Source organism: Rhamphochromis longiceps, linkage group LG6, assembly GCF_057381845.1.
Source record: "Rhamphochromis longiceps isolate RC_006_pf linkage group LG6, R_longiceps_female_GT1.1, whole genome shotgun sequence".
NCBI lineage: Eukaryota > Metazoa > Chordata > Actinopteri > Cichliformes > Cichlidae > Rhamphochromis > Rhamphochromis longiceps.
In genome coordinates, this window is record NC_140562.1 from 43,032,689 (window position 1) to 43,054,934 (window position 22,246).

Consider the following 22,246-nt stretch of genomic DNA (forward strand, 5'->3'; position numbering starts at 1 on the left):
GTGGTTGTCTCCTTTGATAATCAGCACCCAGATTTGATCCACCGCCACCCTGGTGTTAGTCATGTTCCTGTTCCACTTGGCTATCTTCAGTACTGGATGACAAGCTGGGTTTAAAGATTAATGAGCTTCATTTTATTTATTTTACCTGCATCGTTAGGATTGAATGAAGAATCCTCCAGAAGGGAAAAAAATGTCTTCCACCAAGAATACCCATATGAACACGTGTTTTATGTATGTTTTTTCATTTAACTATGCACTTAGTTGCATAGATGTTCATCTCTTTTTTACGCTTCCTGAATCATGACCTGAACTAATGCTGTCAACATTTTATTTGAGAAAAAAACTTTTAAAAAAACTGGCAAATATTCACTGAAAATGGAAACAACAAATGCTAAACATCAGACAATTTGGAATATATGCATAAAGTTTACTTACAGTATCAAAGTAGAAGATTTTACACCTTTACCAAAACGTTTGAGGCACAAATGAGTGTTTGGGGTTATTTAATTAAAATAAACACGTTTTTAATAAAAAAATCTCTACAGTGAGCTAAATTTAAGTCACAGGAATGTATAAAAATGTTGAAAGAAAATAACACACAATGAGCCTGTTAAAACACAGGATTTACTTAAATGTGTCAGATGCTGAACACAGTTACGCGACTGATCACAAAGCAAAAAATAAAAAAAACACTGCAGGAAAAAAGTGTCAGTTTTAGTGTCATTTTCAAAAAAAACCCAAAAGACTGACAGGACTGTGCAAACACTGGTAATCTGGTTTGATGCACCGATGTGATTTAGTCAAAACTTTGGTGATGCATGGATGAACAAGCAAACGTGCAGGTTTAGTGCACACTCACAGTCCCATCACTAGTATGATTTTCGCTATGATTGCATCTAACAGAGGAAACCCAACGTTAACGTCCCAGGTGGAAAACAGCGCTGTCCAGAGTCTTAAAAAGGTCCTTCAGTGGAGTCACCCCCACCCTCCCACGCCCCCTCTTTTCTTTCCTAGAGCAGTGCATCTCTCTCGGGTCGGTGTGGTGGTTGATCTCCGGTGTTGCTGGTTCCAGTGGCAGCTTGTACGTGCCAGAGTTTCTAACCTGAGGTTCGGTCACACCTGGACTGCTGAGGGTCGGCCCTGCTGTTACCTCTGAGGAGTTCTGAGGAGTTTGAAAAGAAAGCTGGTCGTCTGTTGAGCGTGCAGACGCCTTCACGGTGGGCCGACTGCTGGACGTCTGAGGAGCAGAGCACAAAGAAATAAATAGAAAAACTCACAATATTCAGGTGTAAATCATCTCTGATCAGTGTCTGTGTAAAAACTCTCACACGAACACTAAACCGCTGAAATAAACAGACTTCAGAGGCCAAACTGCTTTTTTACAGCAGTAACTACCAACTCCAAACAGGGCCCCTCACCATTTGAAAAATACTAACTAAATACTAACCAAACAATGCTGAAATGCAGTATTATATTTGACTGCCGATGAACAATAATATGAAAGGTGAAACCTTTTTGGATTTTGAACAGTTGGCCCTGCAGCCATGCCAGCCCATTGTGACCAATTTGTCACATTTTTATTTTGTATTTTTCTCTCCAATTATTCGATTAGCTTAATGCATACGTACCTAAATCTTAAAATAGATAAATGTGTACAATCACCACTGAAAATAAACAGACAATAAATGTGAGCAGTAACAAAACTTAAGTTAAAAGCTGTATTTTCTTCCTACCAGTCTCAAAAATATAGTCTTTCACCAAATTTATGGGAAATTTAAGTCATTTTATGCTCTTAATTTTGTTGATTTTTCAGGCTTTAAAACGTTTGAAGAACTCTCGGGAACCTTGTCGATGTAAAGAATTACTGCCTGTGGAGGCTGATGAGGCTGAAGAGAGCATCTCTGGACCCAGTGGAGGTGGTGAGTGACAGGAGAACGGCGGCTAAGCTGTCATCCCTGATGGACAACATCTCCCACCCCATGCAGCAGACTGTGACAGCACTGAGCAGCTCCTTCAGTGGGAGACTGCGGCACCCACGGTGTGGGACGGAGAGATTTCGCAGGTCTTTCCTCCCCACTGCTGTCAGACTCCATAATAAAGACTTTAACTGATCAAGCACACACATCCATACATATGCAATAATACTAAGTGCAATAATCCTTTCTGTCATCGTTGTATTTTTACTCAGTTGTATATAGTATTTGTATTTGTATTCTATTTTTATCTTATTGTATATTTATTTTATTTTATTCTACTGTATATAGTATTTTATTTTATTCTACTGTATATAGTATTTTATTTTATTCTATTCTGTACAGCTGTGTACTGTATTTATTCTTATTGTATTCTAATTTTTGCCTCATAACTTTTGCACTGTCCACTCCTGCTGTGACAAAACAAATTTCCCACGTGTGGGACTAATAAAGGTTATCTTATCTTATCTTACTTCTCTTCCACACTAACAGTCTTGCAGATAAAGAAGTACAGTTTGAACTGATCCTGATTCTTTGAAAACAGCAGATTCTTTCTGCTTCTTCTTCTTCTTTCTGCTCAGTTTGGGGGCGTGGCCTAAACCTAAACTGTTTTATGTTAAACATGCATTCACGTACCCGATGCTTCTTTTCTTCGTGCTGTTGTTTTCCAAAAGTGTGCCCGACGCGACCTTTGTTGCTCATTTCTAGTTCTGAAATTTAAAAAAAAAAAAAAAAAAAAAAAAACAGATTTCTGTTTCATTCCACTAAAATTTTATTTAAAGTATTTAATGTTTTTAGGGGGCGTGAATAAACGGCGCACCACTGATCTGAATGCCGCCCCGCTGCTCTCCATCCTCCTGGTATGGGCTCAGGCTCACAAACAGGGATTTCAGGACTGAATCCTTAGGCGCCCCTATGGCAGACGTTAAGAGCACATTTCAGACACACAAATGGACATTAGACATTTTTGTACGTGTTGAGCGCATCCTTACTTGTGGGCGATGAGACGTGAGGCAGTTGCTGCTGTGCCGGAGTTTCAGATGGATTCGGACCACCCGGAGCTGGACTGGAGGAAGTCTCCTTGATTGAATCCTGCACGATGCTGCAAGCTGGATCTGCTGGCTGCTTCACAGGATCAGGCTCAGCTTCAGAGGTTGTGGAGCAACTATCAGGACTTTGTTTAACATCAGTTTGGACCTGGCACGAAGGAGCCAACTCTACATTAGAAACGCTTTGAAAAGGACTTTCAGCTGACGCCTGACTGCAGGGAGGCAAACTCAAAGTCTCAGAGAGGGGGTTTGCAAAAAGGCTGAGGAAGGAAGCAGCAGAGGTTTTCTCAGGTTTGACTTCAGTTTTTAAATGTCCTTCTTTGCTGGTGAAATGTGCAGGCTGTGAGGCTCTCACTGGGTCAGGTGTCGGTGTCACGCTCTCAGCGATTGGGTTTTTAAAAAGGCAACTGAAGGGGATTTTCTGAGTCTTTTTACGTCCAGCTGAACAATCGGATAGAGTTGGAGTCTCCCCGCTGCACTCCGGTGACATTTTAGCAGAACAGCGTTTCTGTGTACCGGGTTGGAAGACAGATTTGGTCTTTCTTGGGTACCGAGGGATCTCAGCAAGCTGCTTTGCTGCAAAATGGTGAACGGCAATGTTTGCAGAGTCACTCGTCTTAATGGAGCCATCTGCAGGTTCAACAGGAGCAGAAGTTCTGCTTTTAAACTCTGAGACGCCTGAAGAGGGAGAAATACCCGAGAGATGTTTAGGAGGACGGGTGTTATCTGTAGGAAGCTGTGAGCTTTCATTCATGTCCGATTTGCTTTTGGAAGATGCAGGATTATCTTCATCTATAACAGGAGGATGCAAACACTCCAGTTTAACTTCATGAAAAGCCATTTCAGCAGATTTCAGGGACTCTGGTATAGCTCCACATTGCTGAGTACCAGAGGAAAGAATAAGATCAGAGCTAGAAATCAGGCTGTCGTGCACTTGTAGGGAAGACAGGCTCTTGTACATTTTCTTGAAGGGTTTGTTTGGCTCATGTTTGATACTCAGTGAGACTTTTTGTACTTGATGTTGTGAACTTAAGAGAGGATCCTGGATTTCCTCAGTTTTTACACTTGAAGCAGTGAGTCTTTGACCAAGGGTGTAATTTTCCACTGATTTTAAGGACCTGAGGACAGCATCAACAGAATAGGGAACTTCCTTTTGTGTCGTGGAGCCTAAAGTGGCCTCGGTGGTGGTCTCTGCGGCAGAAGGGGTAGTAGATTCTTTGCTTTCAGGAGTATTATAGAAGCTAGGGAAAGACCTGTACAGCTGAGGTCCAAGCATGGCTTCCACTGAATAACAAACTGGCTCCGGGCAGTTACTGCTGGTTGATGAAGGGCTGTGAGGTCGGGCGGTGTCTGCTGCACACCGAAGAACAGCTTCATCTGTAACTGTGGCCATTTCTTGTATCTGGTGTACTGAGGGTTCCCCTTCTGTAGCTGTAGCTGCATCTGCATCTGCGCTGCGGTAAAAGTTAGGCCTGAAAAATAAAAATGTCCAGTGAAGGTAACGTGCATGGATTATCAGAAAAATTCCTGTTAAAGGCTAAAAGCATCGTAACAACTTAAGTTCCTCTTAGAATACAGCAGCGAGTCGTGTTCAGATTAATGTTTGCTGCTCTGTAGTCCAGAGAAAATGTAATCCATCTTTTATATACAGTCTATGCCTGCACATAAAAGCCCATCTTCTGTGTCGTCGGTCTCATATTCATGAACTAATCCTTCAATTACACTTACTGCACGTGAGGATGAGGACATGTTTAAATTCAGAGGTGCATACCTGAGCGGGTCCATGAAAACATTGGGGGTCCCCTTTGTTTCTGTCATTCCTGCCTCCTCTTTGCTCGCCGGCTGTCCCGGAGGCTCATGCTCAGCTTTTTTTGCAAGCTCAGAGAGGTCACGTTGCCATTTTAATAACTGCAGTGAAAAGAAGCAAAGCATTTACATTTGATTTCAGCACAAAGCAATGCATGCAAAACATTTTGAGACCATTTTCATGCCTGACTTCTCCATGCACACCTCATCCAACAGTTTTCCTGTGACGTCAGTAAGCGGCTCGTGAGAAAACTTGCAGTCTTCTCCTTGATAGCATTTTCCTTTTCTATGGAAAAACTTGCAAGGAAAAGACTGTGCAGCTTGGTATAGGAAATACAAGACAGCCAACAACCTCCGCTTTCATTTGGTTAACGAGATGTGTTTGTGGCAGCTTACAACAGTATATCAAAGGATATTGTGCATGTACGGACAGCTCTCCCCTTTTGTGCAGAAGCCTTGGATGTAAAATTTACAGACTTCTTTGATGAGATCGTTGTAACCCTGAATATGCTCCAGCTGGCAACTCTCAGCCTGTATCCAGGAAAGGAAAGAAAGCACATTTTTCATTTTTGCAGTCTGAAAAAACAGATTCGGGTAAAGTTAAATAACCAGCTGTGATGCAACCTGCCTTTAGGCATCGTCCGTAAAGAAAATGTCGACAAAGTAACCGCCCGTCCACCAACAGCGCATTCTGGTCCTTGAACTCCTGAGTCATGAACCTTGGCTTCACTTGAAAGTCCTAAAAGAAAGGAGACGAGTTAAATTTGATTCCACTGAAGGATTACTTGAATTAATGTGTCCGCTTCAATAAATATTCCAACTAACGCCGAAGGATCCGAGTATCTGTTTGTACTGATGGCGTGACATGAAATGGCGAGCCAATCCATCATAAACTCAAGCTGCTGCAGCTCTAACCAGCTGATGGTGGATGGCGTTTGTAATTAAAGCCATCCTGGAGTCTTGCTTACCATCATGTCATTTTCATGTCCTCTTCCGCCTCTCCCACCTCTTCCAGACATCGGTCTTCCTTGTCCACGGGAAAATCTCCCTCTCCGTCCCTCCTTGTGCTGATATGGATCTTTCTGTCCATCCTTCTTCTTCAGATGTTTCTGCCTTTGAGATTGACGGCCTCTGTTACTGAAGCCTTTGCTCAGTCTTTGCTCACCATCGCTGTTCTGCATTAAACACACTTTGTCCTTTGTGTTATCAGCTTTGGCGTTACTTCGAGTTCTGGGTCCCTGGGCTTGGACACACGGCTTCTGCAGAAAAATAAACACATAAAAATTTGATATAAAAAAAATAAAAGTTCTACATTTTATTTTATTAGCAGCTACCGGCTGCTCCTTGGCCACAAAGGCTCACCACAGCAGGTAGGTTGGTAGAGTTTTACACCAAATGTTCACATTATAGCACTCTTCAAGCTCTTCCCTTATCCTGCATGTTGTTGAACAGCGAGAGATCATGCAAACCAGACACTCTTCAAGAAGCTCCTTTCCACCACTCCTTCAGGCACTACCCACACCAAAACAGAGCGTCTACAGCATCACTGCCAGTGCTTCCCCAATTCATCTCCTGTCTTCTCTTTCCCTTACTCATGAAGGAGCAGCTCATTTTCATCCCAGCTACCACACATTTGATACTAACCCCCCAACACTTTGATGCCAAACCCACCAGTGGAAGCTGGAGGTCACCGATTGATGAAGCGAACACATCTACATCATGATACATTAAAAGAAACAGCGCTTATCTGACACTGGCCCTCCTGTTTTTAAGCAACTCTCTTATGATTGGCTGTCGTAGAGACAGGATGGGTTGAACTCAAACTATGACAAACTAAAATATATTGTTTTAATGTGTTATGTCAAACCTTAATGCCAAGGTTAGCTCACCTTTTTGTGAGATCCAAACAGCTCGCACTGAGTTTTCCTCTTTCTCCCACCTCCCCCAGGCTCATTCCTGCCAAACAGAGAGAGTGAGTGATGAAGAGGAGGCCATAAAAACAGATCTAACCCCGGTAAACTTTCATTAAGTACCGCTGCGTGACGGCAGGCTGACCCGCACTCTTCACTCCTTCATCCACAGCGGAGAGCCTCGAGAACAGGTTCGCAAAAGCCATCTTACTCCTAGTAATGTGCGTCTCTGTGTGTACAGAGCTCGGTCCGGAGTTATAAAGGTCCGATATCGAAAAACAAACAGGAAATAAACGTCTTTCACTTTACGCCGTCACGCGGATCACTTTATCAGAGGTCGCTCCAGCGATCGGGGTTTCGCTTGTGTACATGACGGGACGTTATTCAGCCGTTCACATTTAATTCCGTGTAAAAAAAAACAAAACCATTTAATTCCGTGTTCGATATTTACGTCACTCCACGTCACTTCCATACGACAGGGTCATTGGGTTAACGCTACGGACGCTTGTCGCCGCCTAGCGGTGAAGATTTGTATCGTCTCGTGTTAAACCTTGCAGTAATGGCACAGCCCTGAAACCTTTTGGATTCTCACTTGATAACAGCGCATTTTTTGAAGTTATTTACCATATTTGATCGGACAGTAATATAAAATACCAAGCCAAGTGTGTTAGACTGTCTCTCACAGAGTGATACTGAAATAAACAATCAGTGCAATCTGAGTTATCCACCTTTGTTACTTTTTTTTAAAATGTAAGATACATTATTAAAACCATGATGTTATGAAGTATGTAAGATAGTTGACAATTCAGTTTAACTGGTCCAACCCTGGTCTCAGAGGTTCAAGGAGTCCAGCAGGTTGGGAAATCAAGAGAGCAGGAAGGATGTAGAAGAGCTGAGCATCATAAAGACCAGACAGAGGTGACAGCTTAAAAGTGGTTGTTGTGGCACACTGGCCCTAACGTTTAAAAGTTGAATTAACACTGTCAGCATGTGAGCGTGCCAGACAGAAGCGGGCTTACATCATCATGCAGGTGAATCAAAGAAAGCAGTACTTTAGACAGCATTGAACCAATACGTACACACACCTAACCTCAGATCTTGTGCCACATAAAGCACCTGGCCAAAAATATTAACTCCAGCTCAATGTACAGGGTGGGCCATTTACATGGATACACCATAATAACATGGGAATGGTTGGTGATGTTAAAGTCCTGTTTGTGGCACATTAGTATATGTGAGGGGGCAAACTCCTCAAGATGGGTGGTGACCATTTAGAAGTCGGCCATCTTGGATACAACTGTTGTTTTTTCAATAGGAAGAGGGCCACGTGACACATCAAACTTATTGGTAATGTCACAAGAAAAACAATGGTGTGCTTGGTTTCAACGTAACTTTGTTCTTTCATGAGTTATTGACAAGTTTCTGACCACTTATAAAATGTGTTCAATGTGCTGCCCATTGTGTTGGATTGTCAATGCAATGTGTCTGCTTTGTGTGTGATTGGATCACCTTGTGTGAGCTACTGAACAAACGCACTTTGTCATCCGTCAACAGGAACAGCACAAGTTCAGATATGCTAAAAAGATGAGATAGAAGCCGGACTTTGTTCCTCCACATATGAGGCCGTCCCTGAGTCAGGTTTAAAGTTCAGGTCACGCAGACAGTTTCAGTATTACCTCACTGAGTGTCGCTCCCTCACTCTCTGAACTCTCTGTTCACACTGAGCTGCCTGTATCACAGGATGACCCGCTGGGCTCTTCTCGCTCCCGTCCTGCTGCTCCTGCTGGGCCTGTTCATCCACAGCGCTCTCAGTCAGGAGGCCGGAGACCCAGCAAATGCACCACCTGCACAGGGCCAAGCAGCTGACAGCACACAGGGAGAGGATGAAGATGGGGACTGGGGACTAGGGACCCTCCGCGACAGCTTTGAGGCCGTCGGCGGATACTTTGACTCCATGCTGGAGTTCATGGGCGGACGTGACGGAGTGTGCCAATACCGCTGCAGATATGGTAGGTCTGCTAGGTGAACATGTGGTATTACATAGTCTGGTATAAGGCCATGTATGTATCTGTGTTTGTATTATTGTAGGGCCTTTATAATAAAAAGCATACATAAATAAAATTATTGATAAACAGCAAAGCTAGATACCTGCACTGGAAATGGTCAGAGTTTCAAATTACGAGGTCAGTAAATATAAAACGCTTCAGGCTGCTCTAAACATTCAGTTTCAGGCAGCTTTTTTTCTACTGCTGGCTCTGTATGATGTCATCCCTCATCTGCGGTCTGTGACGAGCAGCAAATTAAATCCCCGATCCTGAAAAAGTTTGAAAAGCTGTGTAAAGTGTACATAACAAGAGAATGGAAGGATTTGTAAATCTCATAAACTCCTATTATATTCAGAATAGAACATTTGACGCTGAACGTTACACATTTTTAAACTGACAAAATGCAACATTTTGAGAAAAATGTTACGTTCATGTTAATTTGGTGGCAGGAACAAATCATAGAAAGGTTAGCAGTTCAGCACCCGAAGCCATGCTGCTGGAACAGCTTGTGGTTTAGTGTTGTTTTGCTGAAATATGCTTGGCCTTCCCTGAAAAAGGCATCATCCTGATGGGGGAAGCATGTGTTTCTCTATAACCTGTCGATACCTTTCAGTATTCATGGTGCATTTCCAGATGTGCAAGCTGCCAGATCCAAAGCCACTGATGCACCTGAGCGTCAGAGATGCAGGCTTTAGGACTGAGCACTGATGGCTGAACAAACCAGACAGTCCTGTCCTCTCTAGTGTGGAGGACACGGCATCCATGTTTTCTAAAAATAATGTCACATTTTGATGAATCTGACCACAGAAGAGTTTTTATCTTGGTCTCAGTCCATTTCAAACGTGCTCTGTCCCAAAGAAGACAGCAGATGATGTTCAGCTTTGCCCCTTCCCTCCTTATTCTCTGAATGTTTTAATGATAATCTGAGTCTTCAAGATTTTATGTTGTGTACATTACTCTGAGATTGTTTCAGACTGGCGCCCCACGTTCTTACATGTTCTTGCATGTTGGAGAGTCTCTGTCTCGAGCAAGTAGACAACGGTCTTAAACGAACTCTGCCTCCTTTTTTGAAGCATTTAATATTTAAAGCTTGAACAAAGCCGCTCTTCACCTTTGAACAGCCAGCTCTTTTAATTGTAAGAATGCCCTAAAACTGAACCCTTTATGAATACGATCATGATTCCAGTAATCATCTTATGATATTTCTAATAAACACAAATCAGCTGATTACAAATGTGCCCAGTTAGTAAATATGTACGCACAGCTTTTGCAGATCCTCCTCTCTCACTCTGTCAGTTATCTCACCTGATAACTTCTTGATCACCTCCTTCTCTCGGAGCTAATAGGATTTATTCAGAAAGGTCTTGTACACGCTGATATTTGTCGCGGTTGTTATCTGAGCCTGGAAATGGACTGTGAACTCTGATAGGAGAGGTTTTATGTGCTGACTGGGTCAAACATCAAGTGATGTGCAACATGTCATCTATGTGCAAACATGGATCTATTTTAAATCCACGGGGGTATCAAACAGAGCCCAGCACAGTCCTGCTGGCCTGTTGCAAAACATGACCTACATTTTAATTAATTTTAATTGATTTATTTATTAATTGCTATTTCTCCCTCAGGTAAAGCTCCTGTTCCTCGTTCGGGCTACCAGATGCCAGAACCAAATGGATGTAGCTCCTACTTCTTCGGTCTTCCTATTCCAGAAGGGGTAGGTCTCTTCTGTCTGTTTAGAGCAAATTTATTTGGAAATCATCAATACTGTTATGAAAAGCTGGATCCATCTTCACAAGGCGCTTATAGAGTTTGGGTGGAGGACATTCGAGGCCCCATAGAGAGTAATGAGCATTTGCTTCTAATCAGAAAAAGTGTAAGCCAGTTTCAAGAGCTGCTGGAGCTTCGTCTTCTTTAGACTTCATGTGTCTCTCTGTGAATCTTGAACATTAGAAGCCTCTGCTCTGTGAATCTTGAACATTAGAAGCCTCTGCTCTGTTTCTACACATTTTATTGTTTTCAGTAACCAGGACATGATTTTAGAAACATTGTTAGTGTGTTGCTCGTACATATCTTAGGATTGAGCTCCGCGCGGTGGGGCAGGCACCAAAACAGATGAACAAACAGCAAGAGAGCAAACCTTAAATTAAAAAGAGCACACGTTTAGGTTTCAAACTCCAGGAGCAGGTTTCTGGGTATTATTGGTAATAAAACAAAAATATGTGACTTTCCATAACTGAGCTGTGTACAGTTAATATTTTGTCTTATCCCTGTTCTTTTACAACGCTGTGTTCATTTGTGCAGCTCGGAGGAAATCTCGTTTTGATGAAAAATTGCTTCCAGCTTGTTATGTTACTTCAGCACAGCTGGAAACAGGAGACTTGTGATTTTTACACTGTTAGCTTATTGATTCTGGGAGCTAAATGTCTGCTCAGCTCTACTCAAGAAAACAACTCGAGCGACGCATGACGCTCAGTTCAGCATTATTTATTTATTTATTGGTGTCTGCTAAAGTCTACATCTTTACTGTGTCTTCTAAGTAAAGAAGTGAAGTGATGAAGTGACAGCAGTAAAGACAGGAGGAAGGCTCTGTCTGCAAAGTATTATATGCACTACATACATGCCAACACCTACTGTATATTACAGCTATTAATTAGTGGAGTTTCCATGAAGGAACAGCAAAGCAGGAGGCTGTGGGAGATGCTTTTAAAATCCAGGAGAACTTGGGAAAAACAGGAGTGTATGCAAGTAGACTGGAGGAAAAAGAGGGTGAACTCCACCTTTAATAAAGGCACTCAATCTAAAAGCATCCGAGGTGTTTACTAAAGAAATATTACTTTGTTTATGTAATAAAAAAGTCCACAAAAAGTCCACACAGAGAGGCGACAGCAGAGCTGTAAAAATTCGTCCGATGAAAACCAAATAAAACCTGATCTCAGAACAAACAACAAACCTATTTCTGATGGAGCTAATAATGCTAATAATGCACTTGTACACAAACACATTGATCTTTCCTGCTGTGTGTCAGATGGACATGGGCATCCCTGCCATGACTAAGTGCTGCAATCAGCTGGATATGTGTTACGACACCTGCGGCTCCAACAAGTATCGCTGCGACTCCAAGTTCCGCTGGTGCCTCCACAGCATCTGCTCGGACTTCAAGAAGAGCCTCGGCTTCGTGTCCAAAGTGGAAAGTCAGTAATATTTTAACCTTCCTTTCATGCACCGTCATGTTCTTCTTCGTGATATTTTAATCACTGATCTCTGACTGTAATCCGAGTACGTCAGCTTCCGTTGATCCTGTGCTGTCCTGTTTCTTATTTCTCAGCATGTGAGACTGTAGCAGACACCTTCTTCAACACAGTGTGGACTTTAGGCTGCAGACCGTACATGAACAGCCAGAGGGCAGCATGCTACTGCCCGGGAGAGGAGAAGGACGAACTTTAGATGAACAACTGGATCTTCTGTGTTTATAAAACAGTGTCAGCAGCGACCGCATTCCCAGGTGATTTTGCTCTGAGTTGTGGTGTTGCAAAGGTGGAGTAATTTATTAGGAAGTTCTTGCTTTTATCTTTTTTGAATTCCTCATGAAAACTGTATTTGTGTACATGTAGAGTTGGTTTAAAACAGTCTTTAACGATACATGACGGAGTTTCAGAGACAGTAACTGGTTCACAGCACACAGCTGCCATTGAGTGTGTGCTGCCTTCTTTTATTTGATGGCGCATTACTGACAAAGTCAGCCCTTAGTTAAAACCATAAAAATACAGGAGAAATTTTGTCTGTATGTATGTGAAGTTTCTTCCTGTTAAAAGGGAGTTTTCCCTTCCCACTGTCACCAAGTGCTTGCTCACAGGCTTTAATGCGATTGTTGGAGTTTCTTTCTAACATTGTCGGGTCTTTACCTACAATATAAAGCGCCTTGAGGCGACTGTTGTGGAGAATTGGTACTGTAGAAATAGAACTGACGTGAACTGAATTTCTTTTGCATTAAAAACAGTTTCAAAGATAAACAAACACTAAACCTTTTGTCGTTCCATCATTTGCTTTGCACACTGAAGGACTGGACAGATGTTTTCACACATCTATTAGTGCTAGGTGTAACTTGCCACTGTAATCACATTACATTTTTTGGTCAGGCAGTAATATGATTCTGCATGAGCAGTGATAAATTACAGCAATGCAATCACATTACAGACACTAGTAATCAAGCAATTACGTTATCACTCACAGTGCGGAGGGTCTTTAATTACCTATAATGGACGTCAAGTGTGTCAAGTTTGTCCTTTTAACACAAAGAGCACATTTATCTCAGTTTTCATCTTATCTGTTTAATTTGCTGATAAAGTCTTGTGTGCTGAAACACTTCAGGTCAAACACGACAATGCTGTGATTATAACGGTATTCTAAATTTTATTTAAAATGTGGGTGACTTGGAATTTTGTGATGTTTTCTTCATCTCAGGCCACTTGTTAACCAGTTCCCAAGTAACTCAAGTTTCAAACCTTCCCCGAACATGAACACGACTCAGGTTACTTCCTTTATGAAAGACATGTTCAACATAATGTGAAAAACAGACCAGAAGGTGGCGCTACATAAAAAGCCTGAGGATCCTTCCACCATCAGCTGTAATTTATGTTATTTAGGAACTCAGCCACAAGCTGTCAGACCATGTGAAGCTACAGAGAGGAGTCAGAGGCTGTGTCCCAATTCAGGGTCTGCACGCTTGAAGTACGCGCACTACGCGTACTACGTACGGTGCGTACTATAAGTACGAGAAGTGCGGAAGTGAGAGGCTTGTGAAATGGGACGCTTCGTCGCGCTGTTCAGGTTGCCTAGCAACCATGATACTAACCGCGAGACACGTTACATACAGCTTTGTTTGACAGAAATGAAGGAGAAAAATGTTTTGTTTGCGGCAAAATTATCCACACCCACCGCCGCGCTGTGAATTGTGGGATATATGGGACCACGAAGCGTGGACCGGACCACGCTTGATATTTGGGGAAATCGACGGCGCATTTGGAGTATGCATTTGAAGCACACTTCGAATTGGGACAGCCGTCGTCGCGTGGCGGTGACGTAACCGCACTTGAAATGCGTACTTCAAGCGTGCAGACCCTGAATTGGGACACAGCCAGAGTCACCAACACCTTGCCAACTAACCGCAGAGGTCCAACCCTCCTCTATGTCTCAGTGTTTGTGCAGCTGCTGTAGGTCTGTGGACTCAGTGGACGTTTTTATTTGTTCTTTTAAGAAACAAATAAAAACGTTTTTGTTTTTTTAGACTTGCATTTAGCTAACACTTTTCTTTATGCTTTCTTGTGAAGCTGGCAAGTGATTCTTGTCTTGAAGGGTGCTATATAAATGAAATGTTCTTACTATGTGGCCCAGTGGTTTTGTCCATATTGTGTAAATGTACAGTTAGTTATGGGTCATCAACATGCACGCCTGTTTTTGTAAGATTTCTTTATTAGTGTGACAGAGTGAATGTAAAACTGGAAACTGTACAGGCTGAAACATTTTTAACGATGAAAATATACATTTCTCATTAACAAACTACAGTACGGCCTACAAAAAATAGTTCTTGTAATCAACATTAAACAAAACTGGTGACATTCACAGAAGCACAGAGCTAAAACATGAAAGCAGACCAATAATGAACTGTGCAAAAATCTATTTCAGATGACAGAAAGGCGTTGGAGGTCAGGGACAAATGTAGAGGAAGAATTAAACATTACATGTGAACAAGGCTGAAAAAATAAAAATCTTCACCGGACACAGACGCCTGGAAAAAGGGGGAAAAATAGTTAGCAGACAGGATCAAACACATTTACATCAGCAAGCAGTTAAAGAAAAATGTAAATTCAACAAGAATTTTTCAGGACTTAAAGACATGCAGCTCTTTTTCACTGAAGCTGTGCTAATGCTGAAACCACTGCTGATAGTGGCTCTGCTGCATGAAATCAGCACTTGCTGCCAACAGATTTCATTAAAAAAAATTGAACCCCAGTTCTGCAAAGAACTGCACGTAACCATCAGCACGTAAACCTTTGGAAAAGTGAGCTGGTTCTCTCCAAAGGAAGAACTGGAGCCGCACTGGGACATGCAACGCTACTGAGAGCAATAACCTGCAAAAATATGCCGGCTGTAACAAAAGTTGATTTTTTTTACAGACAGAAGGTTCAACAAACATTCCAATTTCAACAAATTTACATTTCTGAAATGATTTCATGGTTCAGGCTTTAATATTACAGTCACGCTGCACGAGCTGTGCATGATTGTTCAGCCAGTGCTCAAAAACAAAGATGGAGAACTGTAACCTGCAGAACCAGAATAACCTTTTAACTATGAATCATAGGAAACGTGCCAGGCTGAAGTGGAATTATCCTTTAATTTTCCTTTGAATATACTTACTTCGTTCAGTCTATCTCAGAGATCAGGGAGTTTGCCGGCTGCATGACTTTGGACTGAGGCATCTGGCTCGTGTTCTTTACCTTCTGGTTAAAAGCTTCAAGCTAGAAAAATAACCAAAGAGAAAAACGATTTATGATGACACGATGATGACGGCTGTCACAACAGGAAACTCGGAGCATAAAGCAGGGAAACAATTCCAGATTATAGCAGCGATAATGTAAAACATAACGACAGACTGAGATCAGGATTATGAAACTGAGATTCAGATGAAGTAATGATACTCAGAAAAGTATATCTAAGGTTTTAAATGACATGATTGACAACTGTTACAGATGCAGGGCATCAGTCATGTCTTCAAATGTTTAAAATTCTAAAAATGGAAATGATTTTAGTGACGTGTGACAGCGTCTGCTTATGCTTAAAATACATATTGACACATCTTAAGTGTCTCAGACTGAGTACTGGGAATTCTGCTGAAGTTGATCCTCAGACCAAAAACACACATCAAAGAAATACTTTGAGCTTCCTACAGTTTTAGTTTTAGTAAAGAAAAAAATAAAGTAATAATCCATCCCCAGAATTAGATCTTTTTTCATTTTTTGCATAACAAAATTTAATAAAGTTGGGCTAAATTTTACCATCGTACTACTAAACGTTTCTGATTTAGAAGAATCTTAAAGTATATATGGAGCATTTTATTATGTAAAATACATTCATAAGTACAGGAGATAAAACACATGAAATTTTTAGGGCTGATAAAGCAGACAAAGCATCCATGGTACCAATACTCTGTTCCTCTATGCCACAGATATCACATCAGTGAGAATCTGACACATCCAAGATACTGATGCTCACACTGGGATTAAGAATTTCATGCTGATATCTCCTGCACTTAAGAAGTTATGAGGGTCAAAAATATATTTTAAAAAAAGAAAACAAATTTGAACCCCTTCTAACTGAAAATGTTCACTGGATGAAGGTAACAGCATGCATGGCTTCATTAAATATACTGAAGTAATTGTGCTCAGTGTCCTCTGAGTCACTACATTTCATTATCAACAACAACAAGCAAGGCAAATAATGGCACAACCTAACCTCTTAGCATGGCATGGCCTCAAGAGCTGGCCAAACCGACTGAACACCAACCTTTTTCCTCAGGTTCGCCTTTATTTCCTCCTCTGTTAGCTGCGGCTTCTCCTCTTTTAACTCCTCAGTGCAGGGGTCATTACCCACAGTCTTGGTGCATACCTTTGAGTCCTGTGGTGCCAGTGGTGTCTTCAATGCATTATTGTGTTTCTCTAAAATACTTTTGGGATTCCTGAAATCTCCCATAAGTTTTTTGCGACCCCGTCTCCAGTTGTGTCCACCTGTGAGGCTCTGAGAGGATGCCTGCTCGGTATTGATGACTCTCAGGCAGCGAGAAACAGAGGCTGACCCATCTTGGCCTTCGCTCACAGACAGGTCCGGGTTTGGAAATGAGGCACTGTTTGTAAGAAGGCTGGGATCAGGGAAAGCCATGTTAGGTGCCACTACAGAGCCAGGAAAGTGCGGGTAAGGTTGGCTGCTGGCAGAAAGAGAGGGAGGAGTGTTGTACTGATTGTATGACCAGTAAGGATTTGTAGCACCGCTGTAGTGGCCACTCTGGCTAAGAGCAAAATGCGAGTACTGAGACAAAATGTAGTCTGGATATGGAGAAGCAGCAGGATGAGGAAACACGGGATTTTGTGAATATGGATAAGCAGAAAAATGTTTTGAGTCTTTTCGCTCTCTGTCCCTCAGTGTTTCTCTGCTGTTCCATCGATCTCTGTGTTTCAGTCTCTCTCTGCTTCTTTCTCGCGAGCGGCTTCGTTCGGCCTTCCGCCTCCGTTTCAAATCTCTGCTGCGAGAGCGTCGACGGCATGAGGGGCTCGGGCTAGAGCTTCTAGAGGTTGACCTGGAGGAAGATGAGGACGAGGAATTTCTGTGATCTCTAAGAGAGCGCCTCTGCTGTGTCTCGTCCTCCCCTCTGCTCTCAGTCCTCCTCCTCCCTTCACTCTTCCTCACCCTCCCTTCGCTCTTGCTCCCATGCATTCTCTCCTGACTCTGGTCTGTTTTGCTGCTCCGCAGAGGAGAGCCTGATGAGGACTTCCTGCGATCTCGGTCACGAGAGTGCTTCTGGCGGCTCTCGTGCTCCTCTTTGCTGTTCACACGTTCGTTTTTTCTCCCGCACAGCCTCTCCTGAGTGCGGTTTGCCAGTTTGCTCAGCTCGTCCACGTCCAGGTTCCATCCCAGAGTTTTAAGAATGCTCTGCAGCTGTTCATGCTGCTCACTCACCGATGAGGTTTCTTCCTCCTCCTTCTTCTTCAGTGCCACCGGAGACTTTAATCGATTACTAGAGCCCAAACTGTGGTCTCTTTTGCTCTTCTTCTTCTTCTCCTCACCAGGTAAGAAGAGCCTCTCTCGAGTAGATGAGTCAGTCTTTTTCTCTCTACTGTTGGTCTTGTTGAGGCCTGCCAGCAGGTTTCTACCATTTGACTCGCTGTCACTGTCATCACCGAGCCCGGGAATTAGGGCACCACTCTTTAAATGCTGGCTCTTACTGTCCTGGTTGAGACCGTTCAGCAAGGGTCCACTTTTCAACGACTGGCTCTTGCTTGCCCAGTTGAGGTTCAGCCTAATGGGCTTAGTGTTTGAGAGTTGGTTCTCACTGGGTGATGTGGCTCCAGTATTTAACTGTTGGCTTTCATTGGCTTGGCTGAGGCCCGTCAGCCGGACTCCACTGTCTGACCGCACACTGTCTTTGGCTTTGTTGAGTCCAGGCTGTGGAGCACCACTGCCAGTACCTTCACTGGACTGGCTGAGGCCCCTCAGCGAGGCTCCAGTATTTAATCGTTGGCTTTCCTTTGACTGGTTGAGGCCCGGTTCACCTTCATTGGCTGTACTGAGTAGACTCTCATTTTTCTGACTGAGATCCTTCAGTGAGGATCCACTCTTCGATCGATGGCTCTCACTTTCCCATCCGTGGCTTAGAAGAATGGGTCTAGTTTTTGAGTGCTGGTTCTCGCTAGGTAGGCTGAAGCCTGACAGTGAGGCTCCGGTATTTAACTGTTGGCTTTCACTGGCGTGGTTGAAGTCTGTCAGCAGGGCTCCACTGCCTGCCCGCTCACTGTCACTGGTTTTGCTGAGTACTGGCTGTGAGGCACCGCTGCCAATACTCTTGCTGGGATGGCTGAAGCCTTTCAACGAGGCTTCAGTCTTCGACCACTGGCTCTCACTGGCCTGGCTGAGTAACAGAATGGCTCTACTGTTTGAGCACTGGTTTTCACTGGGTGGGCTGAGACCTTGCAGTGAGGCACCACTAAACAACCGTTGGCTTTCCTTTCTCTGGGTGGGGCTCGGCTCAATGTCATTGTCCATGCTGAGTATACTTTCACTGGGCTGTCTGAGGCCCAGCAGCGAAGCTCCACTATTCAGCTGTTGCTTCTCAGTCCTAAAGGGTGGATCTGATTTGCTCTCCATGTCAGGGATCTGAATGTTCAGGGGCTCCTCACCTAAAGGAAGATCCTCTCTATCATTGCTCATAATCTTGTTAAACTTTTCGATGTCCACGCCTTTGTTGAGGATGCTGAGGAAGCGCTCAAAACCCTTGTTGACATTATTTTCATCCTTTGCTGGTGAAGAAATGCTTCGGCCGAGAGGTGGCAGTGACACACCAGGGACCTGAGAAGGAAAAAAAGAGATTACTGTGTCATTACTCAGAGAAGAGTAGAAAAGTAAAGCATTCTAATGTTGATCAAAGCTTCTTCTTATTTTATGATTCATTCATATAATACTGCATGTAAGTGGAGGTATGGTGTGGTTGAAATACAAAGAAAAAGCAGAAAAGCATCAACTGTACAACCTCGCCACAGTCATCCTCAGGTTTGAGCAAGTTGATGTCGACTCCTTTGTTGAGCACGCTGAGGAAGCACTCGAAACCCTTGTTGATGACGTCCTCTCTCTTAGCCGGTGATGTAACGCTTGGGCTGGAAAGAGGCCACGCAACGTCAGGGCCCTGAGAAAGGTCAGAAATTCACTTTACTGTTGAACCAGCAGATTCGTGGTGAGAAGCTCAGATGCTGTCATAAAAAGTATAATTACATGCTGCCATGATCCAGGTCTCAGGTAAACACGTCTGAAATTGTTCTCAGCACTTCCAAATCATCAGCCACTCAAAAGATAATGGCCATATTTCAGAGTTTTATAGCACATTAATAATGTTAAGACAAAAGATAACATTAGCATTTACTACTTCATTGCCATGACACAACAGAAAGACTGTCAACTGCTGGATCAACAACATAAGGACTGTACAGTAACAGCAGCTGGTTATTCCTCTGTTACAGAGGCACCTTGAACGCCTTCGTCACAAACAAACACTAACACCACAAACACATTGTAATTTGGGGGAAAACACTGTTATTCACACACATCCTGGTGGCGGTCAGAGGGCCTGGTGGCGCCAGTGTCCGGCAGCCTCGCCTCTGTCAGTGCGCCCCAGGGCAGCTGTGGCTACAATGTAGCTGCCATCACCAGTGTGTGAATGGGTGAATGACTAAATGTAGCGTAAAGCGCTTTGGGGTCCTTAGGGACTAAGTAAAGCGCTATACAAATGCAGGACATTTACATCCATCCGAAATGTTTGTTCCAATCACTTCAGCTGTGAGGGCTTTGTGTGGCACGATATTAACCCCCGATTCTTTTGTCCCCGTGATAGAACAGAGAAAACCGACTCAGTGTGTTAAAACATCTATATTTCTTTTTATTCAATAATCTTCCGGAAGAGAGAGACCCCTGCACAGCTCAAACGCCAGCTGCAGGATCTCTAACATTAGAATCATAAACTGTGCCTCATATAGGTTTTATTTTGGTACTTTACACGTCACACAGTTTCAAACATTGCTTATATGGAAAGTTCCTCTTTTCTGTGTCTTATCTATTAATATATCTGTGCACTAAAACTTCCTGTTTTTCAGTCTGGCTGAGCACTTTGTGAGTCAAAAGTGGCCTTGCTCTACAAGACTTCATTATTAAAGTACATAAAACAATATAATAGGAAAATAAGGATACTAAGGATATTGATTTCATGACACATACCTGTTCACTGTAAGGTGGTACAACAGTGTGTCTCTTCTTCATTAGAACCTTCACTCTGAGCTTCAGAGGATGCTGTTCCTGCAGCACACCGCCTTTGCTCGGGCAGGAGGAGCTCCTTCTCTCTCTGGACGACTGCACCTGAATAATAGAAAAAGAAAGCTTTACACATGAACGAGATTTTTGAAATTGTGACAGTGAGTCAGTACGATTCTACAAGTGATGAGGTTTCATTTCTTTTATTTTATATTAGGCCCTGTGTTTTTCAGCACTGAAAATCTCATGTAGATATTCCCTGTATAAAAAAAATAAGGCAAAAATCCTATGTACCCTACTTCATCTAAATCTCAAGTATTTATAATATGAAGGTCATATTTTTTGTTATCCAAATAAACAAAAACAAAAAAAAGAACAAAAACATCTGATTCTAAGGGGATCAGGTGGGTCGTGAAAAAAAAAGAAACACACTTTACTCTGAGAGTCTATTCAGTGCTCCTCACCTTTGAGAAATAGCTGAGGTATTGTCGCTGCATCAGAATCTCCTTCACTCTGTCTCTTAGAGTTTGACCTACACACATAGCCGGAGGCTCGTCACCGGAAACACCTGGTGGTGTCTCCACAAACCGCGTTTTCGTGGCGAGTGTAGCTTTCTTGTGCATAATTCTCTCCTCCATCTCTCTGAGGAGCTGCTTGTTTCTTGCTAGCTCTACATCCTCTTCACTGTATGGCAGCGGCTCTCCGTCCGGGTCCTCCACCTCTGGGACTTTACTATGAACATGATGAGATGAAGAACTGAGCTCTTTCCACCTCACATCACTCCTATGTGGTTCAGGAACAGTATATCTCGAGTGTTCGTGGTAAGTGTCCCACTCTCTGTAACCTCTGGAGGCATTCCCCATGCTGTGGCGGCTTGGCTCCAGAAGTCTCTGGAGTCTGTGGACAGCATCTTTCCACTCACGTTGATTCATTCTGCAGTCTCTCCAAGTGTCTAAAGCAGAAACAGTAAGTAAGAAATATGCAGCAAGTATGGGTAAAGATAGATGTGTATGTATATTGTGAAGCCATTACATCCTCCCATAATGTAAACACAAAGACTATTTTGGACCAGCTTCGAGCTTTCATGTTGTCTTTATGCTTGTTTCACAGCAAAACCCTCAGCGTTAGCTTACATGAACGCTCCTAATGAGCAAACACAGACCCAACCAAAGTAACCAAGTAACAACCAAACCCGGCAGCCGTCACATCACACTCGTTAACGTGTGGACAGTCGGTCTAACATACTGTAAGGTGTTTACACAACTTAGCATCGTTGCTAAAAAGACTGGTCACCTACTATTGCCGTGGAAAACGAGAGCTTCTTCTTTTACATCGTGGAAAGATTTTTCATTTTTAAGCTAAGAGCCACTCGGACCAAGAACAGTGAAACTCCAACATTAATGACGTTTCGGTAGAAAAAATGGGAACCGTTAAAGCTAAACGAGCTTTTGGTGTTAACAGAAAGAGGCCATTACTGATCACATTGCTTCGGTGGTGTAGGTGAGTGAAATGTGACAGCAGCGCCCCCTGCAGGACAGAGTACTGACACTGCAGGAGAAAAACAGGTCAGGTGGTCGTAAGCGCCCCCCTCCAAAAAAAAAAAGATTCCTGGGCTGCAAAGAATTATCATTTTATAAATTTACTTACCAAATAAAACTATTTATAAAAATAAATGCATTTAGAAGCAAAAACATTTCACTATCGCTGTTTAAAGATTGCCCTTCAGACTCCAGCCTCAGATGGTTTTAAACTAACAACTACTCCGCACCTTTTAGCTGTTTGTAAATGCTCTCTACATCAGTTTATTTTTTTTATTTTTTAACTATGACGATGTATTGAACCATTATTCCTGAGATTAAACCTTAGAGAAAAAATTGCAGTTGCAACATGCCTTTTTCTTC

General features: G+C 42.9%; 3 protein-coding genes across 3 annotated transcripts; 1 reads left to right on the top strand and 2 right to left on the bottom strand.

The window, feature by feature from the left end:
* Positions 1–723: 723 nt before the first annotated feature.
* Positions 724–7,209, bottom strand: LOC146668817 (uncharacterized). Its single transcript, XM_085410843.1, has 11 exons — positions 6,862–7,209; positions 6,718–6,784; positions 5,797–6,087; positions 5,457–5,567; positions 5,244–5,359; positions 5,033–5,141; positions 4,794–4,930; positions 2,966–4,494; positions 2,794–2,886; positions 2,610–2,683; positions 724–1,237 (listed from the first exon to the last, which is right to left on the bottom strand). The coding sequence occupies exons 1-11, from the start codon at positions 6,942–6,944 to the stop codon at positions 917–919; spliced, it is 2,931 nt and encodes a 976-aa protein (XP_085266969.1). The 5' UTR covers positions 6,945–7,209; the 3' UTR covers positions 724–916.
* LOC146668818 (group XIIB secretory phospholipase A2-like protein) lies at positions 6,790–12,804 on the top strand. Its single transcript, XM_085410844.1, has 5 exons — positions 6,790–6,929; positions 8,479–8,747; positions 10,409–10,497; positions 11,809–11,974; positions 12,109–12,804. Exons 2-5 carry the CDS (start codon positions 8,480–8,482, stop codon positions 12,225–12,227), a joined length of 642 nt encoding a protein of 213 aa, XP_085266970.1. The 5' UTR covers positions 6,790–6,929; position 8,479; the 3' UTR covers positions 12,228–12,804.
* Positions 12,805–14,234: 1,430 nt separating this feature from the next.
* Positions 14,235–21,854, bottom strand: LOC146668819 (uncharacterized). The gene is made up of 7 exons (XM_085410845.1): positions 21,643–21,854; positions 20,810–21,297; positions 20,313–20,450; positions 19,078–19,230; positions 16,344–18,896; positions 15,198–15,298; positions 14,235–14,568 (listed from the first exon to the last, which is right to left on the bottom strand). Exons 2-6 carry the CDS (start codon positions 21,275–21,277, stop codon positions 15,203–15,205), a joined length of 3,408 nt encoding a protein of 1,135 aa, XP_085266971.1. The 5' UTR covers positions 21,278–21,297; positions 21,643–21,854; the 3' UTR covers positions 14,235–14,568; positions 15,198–15,202.
* Between the last annotated feature and the right edge of the window lie 392 nt (positions 21,855–22,246).

Bases quoted from the DNA above. Each gene is read 5' to 3' on its own strand.
- LOC146668817 (XM_085410843.1), bottom strand. From the start codon at position 6,944: ATGGCTTTTGCGAACCTGTTCTCGAGGCTCTCCGCTGTGGATGAAGGA. The intron at 5,142-5,243 runs TATCCTTTGATA...CCAAGCTGCACA, and splicing joins AGCTGTCCGTACATGCACAA to GTCTTTTCCTTGCAAGTTTT. The intron at 1,238-2,609 runs GTACGTGAATGC...TCTGCTCCTCAG, and splicing joins ACGAAGAAAAGAAGCATCGG to ACGTCCAGCAGTCGGCCCAC.
- LOC146668818 (XM_085410844.1), top strand. From the start codon at position 8,480: ATGACCCGCTGGGCTCTTCTCGCTCCCGTCCTGCTGCTCCTGCTGGGC. The intron at 8,748-10,408 runs GTAGGTCTGCTA...TTTCTCCCTCAG, and splicing joins CCAATACCGCTGCAGATATG to GTAAAGCTCCTGTTCCTCGT. The intron at 10,498-11,808 runs GTAGGTCTCTTC...GCTGTGTGTCAG, and splicing joins GTCTTCCTATTCCAGAAGGG to ATGGACATGGGCATCCCTGC.
- LOC146668819 (XM_085410845.1), bottom strand. From the start codon at position 21,277: ATGAATCAACGTGAGTGGAAAGATGCTGTCCACAGACTCCAGAGACTT. The intron at 20,451-20,809 runs GTGAGGAGCACT...TCTATTATTCAG, and splicing joins ACCTCAGCTATTTCTCAAAG to GTGCAGTCGTCCAGAGAGAG. The intron at 18,897-19,077 runs GTTGTACAGTTG...TTTCCTTCTCAG, and splicing joins CTGAGGATGACTGTGGCGAG to GTCCCTGGTGTGTCACTGCC.